The sequence below is a fragment of the Prenolepis imparis genome, unplaced genomic scaffold (genome assembly GCF_030444845.1).
Source record: "Prenolepis imparis isolate NDT839.2.m4 unplaced genomic scaffold, iyPreImpa1.0 SCAF_4, whole genome shotgun sequence".
NCBI classification, from domain to species: Eukaryota; Metazoa; Arthropoda; class Insecta; order Hymenoptera; family Formicidae; genus Prenolepis; species Prenolepis imparis.
Window position 1 is genome coordinate 12,462,833 of NW_028141162.1, and position 13,095 is coordinate 12,475,927.

A 13,095-nucleotide genomic window follows, 5' to 3' on the forward strand; every position below is an offset into this window, starting at 1 on the left:
CTATCTAGATTTTTAGACTCAAAATCGTTTCATCGAAGATGTATCTCAATCTAGCGATAAATTTCGAATTTCAACATTCTGAAAGTGAAAAAATCACATCCTTAGCAGATGTCAAATTGTATCTCACTTTCAGAGAATATATGCAAAATTATAAACTATCAATTTGCTGTAAAACCGATTTGTCATATCGATATCATCTGCATACACACGGCTATCAACCCCACCCCTTTCAAGACTTCCTCGATCTACCGCCGAGTGATATATAAAAGTGTGGCCGGTTTGCTCATATTCGCAATGCAATTTCGAAGAGCGACGATAACATTGTCTCGTGATTGTGCTCTAGTTTTCGTGATTTCGATTTGTCTCTTTCGCGATTCAGATTTCTGTTAAGAAAACGCAAGAGTAGCGGACGTAATTGTTTAAATCGAAATTCGACGCCTGTATAGCGGAAATCACAACACGCAAGAATAAAATCAAATGCTGATAAGCACTTGATTGGCGTTATCGGTAAGAATCTATCGTAAACTGGATACATCGAGGTCTCCATTCATATCTTTATCGTTGAGCGTGCTAAATACGTCTCATTATCAAGCCGATAATTGTATGCGAGTGAAATGAAATTCTGGTTCAGACGATTATACTTATATATGTTAGTGTGTTGAAAGCGCAAGATGATACAGAAAAATACGAATCACTTCTTTTGTTTCGTAATTCATAGATGGCTCAGCATGATGCAATGTTAAAAGCTTAAAATGTAAAGTATGACTGAGCAAATTATAAGATATATTCGTGAAGATCATAGTGTCACATTGATAGTCCAGTACCAGCGTTAATATACTATGATAAGTTACAAATTTATCATTGTGTCACTTTAGGGCTATCATTTTCAACTTCGGTTTTAAAAAATTTTAATTTTTTAACAATCAAAAGTTAGAACCATAATTTAATTAAAATAAAGTTAATCAATGACTAAACAAAATTATCTCAAATCTACTCTGCTTGCAGAGCTAAATTAGAATTTGAGTTAACTAATTATAACATCGGATGATCGGATGACACATCAGTTTTACAGCAAAAAAATACTATGAGATTTTTACATCATCTGTTATTTATTGGCATTCTTGGAATTTTATTCGTTTATTATAAATGCAAAATATTATTAGATCTAATTTTTTTGCTATAAAAGTGTAGATCGTCACAAAACACTAAATTTAAATTGCACAATTTTAATTTAACTATCACGCTATATTTAATGATTCAGCATTACGCAAACTAATAAAAATTATTCCCGAGAATCGTGAATAATATTGTTGACAAATTGATATACAATATTGACGAATGTTTATCACAGAATATTTCCATAAAACGCGCGCGCGATAAATCTTTCGTGTCTTTGATGTAAGTAAAGCAATGAGGAAACTTATACAAAGTATTGTGATGCGGTTCTTGCGACATACTTAATGTGATTGCTATTTAAAAAAAATCGCAAACGTAATGAGAAATAATTTGTATGATTTTTTTATTCGAAGGAATAATTTATATTATAAAGTATAATTCTGCAAATTACAATTTGACGCAAAATTCATAAATCACGCACTACTTTTTTGCAACGTAAATTTTACATATTTTTACATTTTTACATATTTCTAAAATATTTTAATTATATGATTATGATATTTAATTATAGAGTATATTTAATTATAATATTTTAATTTATAATATTTAATTGTACAATACGACCAAATATTTGTATTTCCTGATAGAATCCTGATCAATATATTAAGATCATTGAATATTCATATGTGGAATACTTTTTCTCTAATACATTGATATATGCAAAACGAGAAATTAAAATGAAAGATAATGTATGTGTGTTTATTTAAATAGACACAGTACCACGTCAATCGATTCTCGAGCGGAATGATAATTTAATTCAGTAGCGCAGAAATTATTTCGCGCGAAAATCTGTCCGATACACAAGATCGATTTGATTAATCTCGTGCAAATTTCTCTCGCACACTTTCTAAAGCACAGTTGTATCTTTCAGCAGAAGAAGACTCGGAGCACGTGGACGACGAAGGAGCAGCCACGAGGCCGGGCGACGAGCGACGACGCGAGAGCCACGCGGATCTCGGCGAGTCCTCGATTCAAATTCCGCGCCGATTTGACAGGCGGGTCACGTGACTGCGGAACCGGCTGATCGCGCAGGCAGGCGCGCCGAGATTATAAATAGCGGGCTGCAGCGCGCGCGGAACCTCTTTCACTTCCCGCTACGCGCTGTGGCGCGTTCGTCCGTTCGCTCGTTCCCGATCATTACGCGGTGTGCCGTGTGCTTGTGTAGAGCTCGTTCGCTCGACCCGATCCTGCTCTTCATCTCGTGCACGCCGTCGCGTCTCGCCTAAAACACAGACAGAAGAGAATCCTCGATCTCGCGTGAAATACCCGTCGTGAGGAACCGATTGTACACGGTTTCCGCAACAAACAACGGTAATTCCGCGGCGGAACGAAGTGCGACTGAAGAAACGCTTGCACAAGAGGACAAGGAGGCACGTGGAGAAACTCTCTAGAAGCGGATCAGACGGCTAAACGACAGAGAAGCTCGACGGTGCGGAGGTGTCTCTATTCAGCAAGGATCCCTTTATCTCTATCTCTCTCTCTCTCTCTCTCTCTCTTTGTTGAGTGGCGAGGATCGGCTACGACACGACGACGACAACGGCGGCGACAACCCCGAAACGCAGGAAAATGCCGGAGACCGCGCATCACATGAACGGTTACGCGAATGGCCACGCGCCGCCCGAGCTGCAGCAGGACACCACTTTCCTCTTCACCTCGGAGTCGGTTGGCGAGGGACACCCAGGTGAGCGCAGCCAACCCTTTTCCCGGGGCCCAGCGAGTTAGTGACCCTGCACTATATCGGTCAAAGCTTTTTCGATTTCTTTCCTCCCTCTCTCTTTCTCTCTCTATCTGTCTCTCTCTCTCTCTCCCTCTCTCTTTCTCTCTCTATTTGTGTCTCTCTCTCTCTCTCTCTCTCTCTCTCTCTCTCTCTCTCTCTTTCTCTCTCTCTCTTTTTCTCTCTCTCTCTCTCTCTCTCTCTCTCTCTCTGTACCCCCTTTGCTACCACCGTGTCGCGTAATGCCGCCATAGAAGAGGATCGCCCTCGTAATCGCGGGCGCGTGTATATAGTTTCACACCGCTCTTTCCCTGTCCTACTCTCCTAAGGATCTCGGTACGCTAAATGCGATCGTTCGATTGATTCCTCTCCATCTTTCCCGCCTGGGTTCAGGCCAGGCCTAACGTTAATCGTCCTCTTAGGCCAGGGTTATGTTCTAGAAAAAGCTATCGGTCGCGCGCGCGCGAAGAGTCGAGCGAAGCAGAATTGTCGAATGACAGTTTCCGCCTCGCTCACGTCGTGCTATCGTCGAGTAATAATCACCGCGACCTGTAAACATTTATCATCTCTCTCGCCGCCGAAATCGGCGATTTCGCACGCTCGAGACCGGAAATGCGCGAGGCTGAGCACATTGTTGGTCGCGAGGGTCTAGCGATAGCCGCGCTGTCGCTGTCTGTCGCCATGTGCTCGCTCCGATCGCAGCGCGATCGACGCCAGTCGCTCGCAGATTCAAGATTCAAGAGTAACGTAATCGGCCCCGAATAGACGCCGGTTGCAGGCAAATCTATCATCCGTATATGTTAGCTCCGCTGATTAGCTCTCGAAAGCCGGCGCGAAGATTCTTTTGTTCAGCTGTGCTTACTTCTTCCCCTCCCTCTATCTCTCTGTCTCTTTTTTTTTTTGGAAAAGTATATTACTCCAAAAATCTTTTTTTCTCTTTTTTTTTTTTTTTTTTTTTTTTTTTTTTTTTTAAGGAAATGCAAGACATTTAACAGTAACCGCATCAAGATATTCTATTATCAACTTAATGAGATTTAGCACATGTTACGCGAGATTTCTTATTAAAAACAAGTTAAAAGATTTTTTGCTAAAATGAATGACTCAACTAGTTCATGAGTCGAATGTTTTGCATCGTTACATTGAATTATCTATTCGTTTTAATTTTTTTACCGATAATTATGTTACGCATTATATATGTATATGCATGAGATATATCTTTATACATATATCTTCTACATTTTTATGCTTATTATAATAATCATTTTTTTATTTCTAATCGTTTCCTTTAAGTTAATCGTTTCCTTTTTGTTTAATTTCGATAAAAACCAGCAAAATTGCTGTAAACCATGGTATTTTATCATTATGTTCAAATCGAAATTCTCTAGATTCTAGAATTCTAGATGATCGTCATTGATTACAAAAAAAATTCATGTTTAATTGCTGATTAGCATTTTTTTTTCTTTTTTTCCTACTTTGTATAATTGCTTTTTTCTAATATTTTTTCAATGTTATAATTTAGCATTAAAAACGATAAATATTACATGTACAATTCAACAATATATATTAAATTTATGTCAGCTTTCTTGGAATATAAGGAAATATTCTAGTTTAAACATTATTCTAATTTTATGTTATATATTTCAGACAAAATGTGCGATCAAATAAGCGATGCCATTTTGGATGAACACCTGAAGCAAGATCCCGATGCTAAAGTAGCATGCGGTAAGTTCAACTATGCAATGCTAATTTCTTCAAGCACTTGAATATATATTTGTATGATTGCATCTATTTAAATTAGTTTGTTCGGCCCTGAACTAGTTTGAAGCCGGAACTAACGGCTGTTGTATTTATCACTTATTTACATTTATATTGTTGAAATAAATAATTAAATTGTTAAGATTTTGAAAATTATTTTAAAAAGGAAACAATCTTTCAAAATATAATTATCTTAATGTTGATTTTATAATATTCTTTTTTAAATGTATTGTCTAATAATAAAATATATATATTTTTGCAATAATTATAATTCTGTTACATAGATATATAGTATTACGTATTACATAAATATATATAGAATATTGTGTTAATGGATTTTGTTTTATTATAGAAACCGTAACGAAAACTGGAATGATACTTTTGTGCGGGGAAATTACATCGAAAGCTGTAGTGGATTATCAAAAGATCGTTCGAGACACAGTAAAGCATATTGGTTACGACGATTCTTCGAAAGGTATAACAATTACTAATTTACATTACGCGTGTATCCGTAATTTCGATAATGCACGTCTGGCACTTCTTTCGATTGCCCTGACACTTTGTTGGATATTAATTATATATGTTTGCGCGTGAAATATTAGAACTCCTACACTCACGAGAAAATCAACATTTATTATTTAACAGTAACACATGCATGCTCTGTGGCTGAATATAGCCAGCTCCCTCGTCCTTATTAAAATTCGTCTCTCATATGGCTCTCTTTCATCAAACATTAATACAAATACACGATCGAACTGTGGCACAAGAGATTCAAGTGCCAAACGTCACTTATGATTTTTGCCACAATTAATTTTTGTATTAATGTATTAATTTTCTACAGTATTTTAATTATATTTTTGATAATATCGAGAGATAAAGATAAAAGAAGTTTCTTAGTTTATGTACCTATTGAAAGATGTTTGACTTGGATTCCATGCCTCGATCGATCGGATTAATCCGTGTTATCCTGCTCATTATCTTTTGGAAAAAAAAAAGATCATACAAAGAAATGCGTAAAGACTGTGTAACGTAAGCATATCGTGGCAGGATTCGATTGGCGTACGTTGAACCTTTTGGTGGCGATCGAACAACAATCCCCAAATATCGCGGATGGTGTCCATACGGACAGGCAAGACATGGACGTGGGTGCAGGTGATCAGGTACATAACCCATTCTCAGCCTGTGCCGCAGAACAGTCAAAAAATGATTCAATGTCAACGATCTTCCTCTTGTTCTTGCTTCTTAATTCCTTCCTATCCCGTCTTCCTCAAAAAACTTTAGACGCGTTTTCAAAATCTGTTTGCTATTCTGTGTGACAGAGCGTGTATTATATCTTTGTATATATAAATGTGTATGTGTACATATATGCGCAGGTAAAAACGTACCTGTGCAAGTAATGTAAACGAATGCGTGTAGGATATCGATTATACTGTAAAATTAAATATGTGAAAACAAAATTATGCACAACACTCCACACATCCACATCCGGTGTGTAAGAAATGTTTAATTTAACAGAAATATCTCGGAAATGGATAACAATTAAAGCACTAGGATATGTTTCCAACAAAGTGCCGATGTTAGTTATCATATCTAGAAAATAAGGCTGCATGTACTGCGTCCGAATACATATTCAAGTATAAAAATAATTTATTCTTTCTCAAATTGCATATATATATACATATAAAAGATCTGTTTAAAATAATCTATATGTCAAAATTGTACGAAATGCATAAAATCTTCGAAAGAGTAAACTCAATATTTCAAACAGTCTTTATATCCGGACTTGTACATGCAAGAAACAATCCTGTTAGTTTTAATCAAGCCAGGATTATATTAGGATCGACCAGGGCCTGATAAGAATCCCGAGATGCACCGGCGGAATCTCGTACGAAAAATAATATGAAAGAAGGCCCGATGTAGAAGAAGAGAGAGGACGCCGACGCGCGTTAAATAGTAGCGAATAATTTTATCTTACCGTCCTGTGATGATTTCTACAGGTTTTGACTACAAGCTGTGCAATGTTCTGTTGGCGCTCGATGCTCAATCACCAAATATCGCGGCAGGCGTTCATGAAAACCGTAGCGACGAGGAAGTGGGAGCAGGAGATCAGGTCAATTAGCATTCCCATCGTTAAACTTTTTCATTCATCTTCTCTTTGTCTCCTGTTTTTCTCTCTTTGATTGTTATGCACTTGTGTGCTACTAAGTATATTTCTTTAGTAGCTAGTAGTACAAATAACATTTATTACTTTATCTTCTTTATTTATATTTATCAATCCACTAGTCTTTGTTTCATCACTGTAGAAATGAAAATGATGCGACTGACGTATTAAGTGTCCTTCACATATTTACTGCGTTATCACCAAAGTTGCATTTGTTAATGCGTTACAAACATTTATTTGAGATGTAAGAAGTATAGAAAAGCCGAATGAATGTGTAAGATGTATGTATTGTGTGTGCAAAAGTTTATGATTTGGAGATATTTGTATATGTTTCGCACTACTGTAGATAGATAACATTCCCAGTAGAATAATCATGACTTTGATGTGATTTTAACATTAGTTTAGAGTATAATATGTTAAAACAAAAAAAAATTCCAGTTCATAATTGTAAAAATTACAACCTTCATTGTAATTTCAATTCATTAGGTAGTATGTTTAATTGTGTAGACTAGAAACTAGAAAATGCTGCAGCTGTGTTGTGAACAAATGCGAGTTGTAAATAGCTTGTAAACTAAACTTTAGCATCATTCTTAATTTATAATCCCTCTCTCTTAGAGATTATTTCTCCCTACTACTATATTTATATTATTACTGTTCTGGCTCTATGTGGCACATTTTATTGCATGTTAGATTTACCGCTTCTTTACAATTATATATAATATAGATATTAGTATACGCACTAATTTATTTTTCATTTTCTTTTCTATTCTAAGCTATAAGCTTTCTTTTATGCATAAAAATGTGCTTTGATTTTGAAAAATTTATTCAAAACAATATATAACAAAACAGTATACAAGTATCTGTTTGATGCGCTTCAAGCTTATGTCTCGTAAATTTTAGCTGGAATAACTCAAATTCTTCCATCAGGGTCTAATGTTTGGATACGCAACCGATGAAACTGATGAATGTATGCCATTGACGGTCGTGTTGGCGCACAAATTGAATCAGAAAATCGCCGAATTAAGACGAAGTGGTGAATTATGGTGGGCTCGTCCAGATTCAAAAACACAGGTTTGACTCTATACATTTCTTACTTATCCTAATTTATAAGCGTATAAAAGAACATCGATGTGTAGAGGCACCAAATAACTCGTAGGTCAAAGCATTCGTCTACAAATTGAAAGATCCGGGTTCGATTCCGAGTCTGGTCCGATATTTATCATGCTCGGATCTTGACTTTATTACAATAAGAAAAAATTTACATATAGTAATATGGATTATTCAGTGATGATTTATTGTATTTGCTACTCTTGAGTGCCATGATGTCAACGTTTAACTGAGAATAATCCATTAAATATAAAATAATATTTTGACGATATACAGTGCCGTAACTAGGCAGGGGCAACAGGGGCACAGGCCCAGGGCCCAGAACAAAGAGGGGGCCTTGAAATGAAATTGAACAAAAAAATTGTTCAAATATAATAATATTTTCAAATTTTTAATTTTAAATTGGACAAGAACGATTATCGAATTTTTCCATAATTTCGATTGAATATAATATTGTTAAAGATATTAATTATGATGATATAATCAATTAATTTGCTGCAATGAAAGCCAGAAAAGTGCAATTAAAATAATTATTTTTATTTATAAATATGAAATAAATATGAATGATCTTATATATATCTTATCTTATTTCTTGTGTACACAAAAATTATTTATAAACAATTGTTACATCGTTTTCGTTTTATTATTATTTTTCCCCCAAAATAATTAAGGGATTGAAAAATAAAACCTTGCCTAGGGCACATAAAAAGCTAGTTACGGCACTGACGATATATATATATATATATTTTTTTTTATAATATTGAATTAATGTAATATAATTATAAAGTGTATAATTTACGTATGTACAACAGGTGACCTGCGAGTACATTATGGATCATGGGGCTTGTGTACCTATAAGAGTTCATACTGTTGTGGTGTCGCTGCAACATAGCGAAAAAATCGGTCTAGACGAGCTACGCAAAGCGATCATGGAGAAAGTCATCAAAGAAGTGATACCAGCGAGATACCTGGACGACAGAACCGTCTTTCATGTGAATCCATGCGGGCTGTTCATTATTGGTGGACCACAGGTATCGCCAAAATCTCAAATTAAATTTTTACGATGTAAATAATATTGATATTAATTAGCAAAATCTTAATAAAATTTATAAATATATATATTTCTTGCAAAAAATTAAGAGATCCGCTCTTGTTAAAAAATTTTAGAGTGATGCTGGTCTCACAGGACGAAAGATCATTGTAGATACATATGGTGGCTGGGGAGCACATGGTGGTGGCGCGTTTTCTGGTAAAGATTTTACGAAGGTAGACAGATCAGCTGCCTACGCCGCAAGATGGGTAGCGAAGTCTCTGGTAAAAGCCGGTCTCTGCAGGCGCTGTCTTGTACAGGTAAAATTTTTGCTAACATTAAGATATTGTCACTGATGAAATATTTATGTACAAATTTTTAGTGCAAAATTCTATATGATTATATGTAATATATCTTATATATATGTATATAAAAAAATATATATTTGCAATTATTAGGTCTCCTATGCAATTGGAGTGGCAGAACCATTATCAATCACAGTGTTCGATTATGGTACATCCGCACTCTCCCAGAACGAGCTCTTAGATATAGTGAACAAAAACTTTGATCTGCGACCCGGAAAGATTGTCAAGTATGTATATTTCTCGAATATTTTTCTCGCATATTTTATTATCAACTTATATGTTACACAACTTGTTATCGTAAACATTGTTTTTCAATACATCTTACCATATATCACGGTGAATCGTAAGATAATAATTTACCGATAATAAACAAAACATAAAAGGAAGATTTTAAAATATAATTAAAAGTATATAACTATGTATTCTTACGTAGGGAGCTGAATCTTCGCAATCCTATTTATCAACAAACCAGTACATATGGTCATTTTGGACGCGATGGTTTCACATGGGAGCAACCAAAAAAATTGATTCTCGATTGATGAGAGAGTAAGTTTTAAGTTGGCTTCGGCGTTTTTCGATTAATTAGACATCCGATAAAACGTCTGTTTCTCTATCTCTTCCTCTATCTATCTTTCTCTCTCTCAAACCGTGTTATATCAAATGACAAAAATATCGCCCGAGACCTTTTTTGGAGGTTTTCATCGAATCTCCGTGCCGCAACTACCACCGAGTCCACCGATTTCTCAAATGCCAATATGTTAGTAGTAGTAGCGAGGACTGGAGGGGAGGGGAGGGAGATTCTTTTTCTAGCTCTTTTTTTCGTGCCGTGGAGAGAGTATACCGGATTATTGTATACATATATTATTATGATGACAGACATATAGTACAAATCTCTCGTTCGTAATCCGACACACGGATATGGACGGTCATTTCTTCCTTCACTTTTCGCGGAATCGGTTCTTCGGGTGATTAATGCCTCTCAATAACACGGTTAAACAACCATCTAGGTACAATAAATGCATCGCGCGGTGAAAGGGGTAAACCGAATCTATCACGGAGTATCTACCCGTATTGTTGTAAGCCCATATTCACGTCCTAAAAGCTTCTTTCTTTAACGTTCAATTAGATAATTCAATCTGGCATAACCAGATCGTGATTTTATCGCTGATGCAGGAAACAAAAAAAAGAAAAAACTTATAGCGAATAACTTTCCATCTGCAAGAAAAATGTATAAACAGGCGCTATATCGATACGAATTTTCAGATTTAAAAAATATAATTACAATCCTCTAGGTTTTTAGCACGGTACTAATAGTCGCTCATACGTACACGAAAGTTCGATGCTCCGATTTGTTCATAGTAAGCTAATTTTTAAATGCATGAAAATATAAACCACAGATCTCGATAACTTAGCGTTTTTATTTTATTTCGACGATCAGCGCTATATATTATATATATGATCGATCTTTCGTGTATGTATCTTCATTAGATCATTACAATCGTTAAAGCGGGAAAAATGTCGGAAAATATAAATAACGATGACGTGTCCTTGGCATACGTGTACGTAGCAAAGCAGGAAATGACGCTTGTATATCATATGCTCGGGAGTTTCACGGAATAGTTGCGACATAATATTACCGGACCGATCAGTACATTACCGGTGAGAAAAATCATTGTTAAAACATGTATTTAAAGATTCATCAAGTTAGTCTAATTAATCAGCTTCGTTATTGAGAAATTAGATTTCGCCGATTTAGTACGCGCGAATATATGATAAAGAGAACGTGTCTGCTTCATGAAATGTCATGTGGTCATTTCCCCCTTTGCTATTCAGTTTTAACTAAGTAGAATAATTAGCGACAAATATTAAAAGAAAAAAAAATCCAATCCTGGTAGAGGTCCAGCACAGATGGTGTGACGGAGCTCGAAAATGTAGAATTTTTAATTGTTTTTGGTACCGACACAATTTGTCCGACATATTATCGAAGATTTTAATGGGAAACAAATATAGAGAAATTGTATAAAGATTTAGTCTCTGTCAGAATTGATGTGTGCGATTTGCGACGTAAATTATAATATCGGCAATATATATATATATATATATATATATATATATATATATATATATCATATATGTAATAGTGCACAAAAAAATCGTAAAAGAAAGACACGTAATAAAACGGATTTTTTAATAAAAAACATTACTTAGTATAATTTATTTTTTTATATAGGTACTCACTCTCTCTCTCTCTCTCTCTCTCTCTCTCTCTCTCTCTCTCTCTCTCTCTCTCTCTCTCTCTCTCTCTCTCTCTCTCTCTCTCTCTCTACATTTGACTCCTCAATCTTCCCAATTACGCATAATTTGCACCTAACGGACCAATATTGCATTTTCTGTAAACGATATGAGCTCTGTTGCACAAGACACTGCGACTGGCTATATTTCGCGAACGTAGAAAACAATTTTTATATGCATTTGCACGTATTTGTGTCACTTTTCAGCAGGGATCCGGACCGAAACAAAATTAGGGTTCGGTTTCGGTTACGGTTTAATAAAATATTTAATAACTGTTCCGGTTCCAGTTTCGGTTTTTTGATAAATAAAGGAAACCGAAACCGTTTAAATTACAATTTTTTCGGTTACGGTTCCGGTTTTTAAAATTTTTACTTTTCGTTTTTCTAATTAAATTAATTTCTAAATTATATTACTTTAAAAAATTATTATTAATTTTTTTACATGTATATAATTGATATATAAAAATAACGGAAAACATACGATCCTCACAACTATCGTTATTGCGATAATACATGCGTTTAAGAACATTTTAAAAATAATTTATTTTTAATTGTATTCGAGGAGACAGTTATCATGACATTTTCATTTGCGCAAAACTAGAAAAAAATATCGAAAAAAACCGTAAATGTAGATAATTGATATATAAAAATAATGGAAAATATACGATCTTCACAACTATCGTTATTGCGATAATACATGCGTTTAAGAACATTTTAAAAATAATTTATTTTTAATTGTATTCGAGGAGGTAGTTATCATGACATTTCCGTCATTTGCGCAAAACTAGAATAAAATACCGAAAAGAACCGTAAACCGGAAATAATTTAAATATCCGGTTATGGTTCCGGTGTTATAAATTTAATAAAATTTCAATACGGTTTACGGTTTCGGTTCTACTAAAAAAAACGATTATGGAACGGTTATCGGTTTTGGTTCCGGTTCGGTCCGGGTCCCTGCTTTTCAGTAATATAAAGATATATAAATCATTACAAAAAAGTAAAATATATAATCCTCGTAATCAAATTAGCCTTCATATCTTGTGCAATTTGTTATATTATAGCAATACTATTACTACAATATAAAACATTATTTAGTAAAAAGATTTAAATAAAATGACAGTTTTTTTTTATATCACGAATTATTTTTTTTATAATTAAGAATGTCTCTCTCTCTCTCTATATATATATATATATATATATATATATATATATATATATATATTCTTCTCATTACGATTTATACAAAACTCTATAATTAATCATATAGATATATATTTTAGTCAAAAAATATATGGATTTAAGAAATAATAGAGATAATATATAAAGTGATTTATATAGGTATATATAGATGACAAACTCCAATGATATATTTATCCTTATATTTAAAACTATATACATCAATTATGAATAGTCATAAACATACATTGTAAAGAGTTATATCAGATGAACTTATCATTTATGCATATAAAAATTATATAAGAATGTAATAAATGAGA

General features: G+C 34.4%; 1 protein-coding gene across 3 annotated transcripts; it reads left to right on the plus strand.

The window, feature by feature from the left end:
• The first annotated feature begins 293 nt into the window (after positions 1-293).
• Sam-s (S-adenosylmethionine Synthetase) lies at positions 294-11,506 on the plus strand. Of its 3 annotated transcripts, none has more exons than XM_083036070.1 (10): positions 294-507; positions 2,048-2,857; positions 4,535-4,612; positions 4,998-5,120; positions 6,643-6,755; positions 7,734-7,877; positions 8,726-8,944; positions 9,081-9,263; positions 9,402-9,535; positions 9,742-11,506. In XM_083036070.1, exons 2-10 carry the CDS (start codon positions 2,743-2,745, stop codon positions 9,845-9,847), a joined length of 1,215 nt encoding a protein of 404 aa, XP_082892196.1. In that variant the 5' UTR covers positions 294-507; positions 2,048-2,742; the 3' UTR covers positions 9,848-11,506. The 3 variants fall into 3 exon arrangements, with proteins under 3 accessions (XP_082892196.1, XP_082892194.1, XP_082892195.1); XM_083036068.1 differs by lacking the exon at positions 6,643-6,755 and adding an exon at positions 5,693-5,805 and having other exon boundaries at positions 295-507; XM_083036069.1 differs by lacking the exon at positions 6,643-6,755 and adding an exon at positions 5,693-5,805 and having other exon boundaries at positions 295-507; positions 2,051-2,857.
• The last annotated feature ends 1,589 nt before the right edge of the window (positions 11,507-13,095 follow it).

Excerpts from the sequence above, each read along its gene's own strand:
- Sam-s (XM_083036070.1), top strand. The coding sequence starts at position 2,743 with ATGCCGGAGACCGCGCATCACATGAACGGTTACGCGAATGGCCACGCG. Across the intron at positions 8,945-9,080 it reads TCATTATTGGTGGACCACAG|AGTGATGCTGGTCTCACAGG; the intron begins GTATCGCCAAAA and ends AAAAAATTTTAG. Across the intron at positions 9,264-9,401 it reads GCAGGCGCTGTCTTGTACAG|GTCTCCTATGCAATTGGAGT; the intron begins GTAAAATTTTTG and ends TGCAATTATTAG.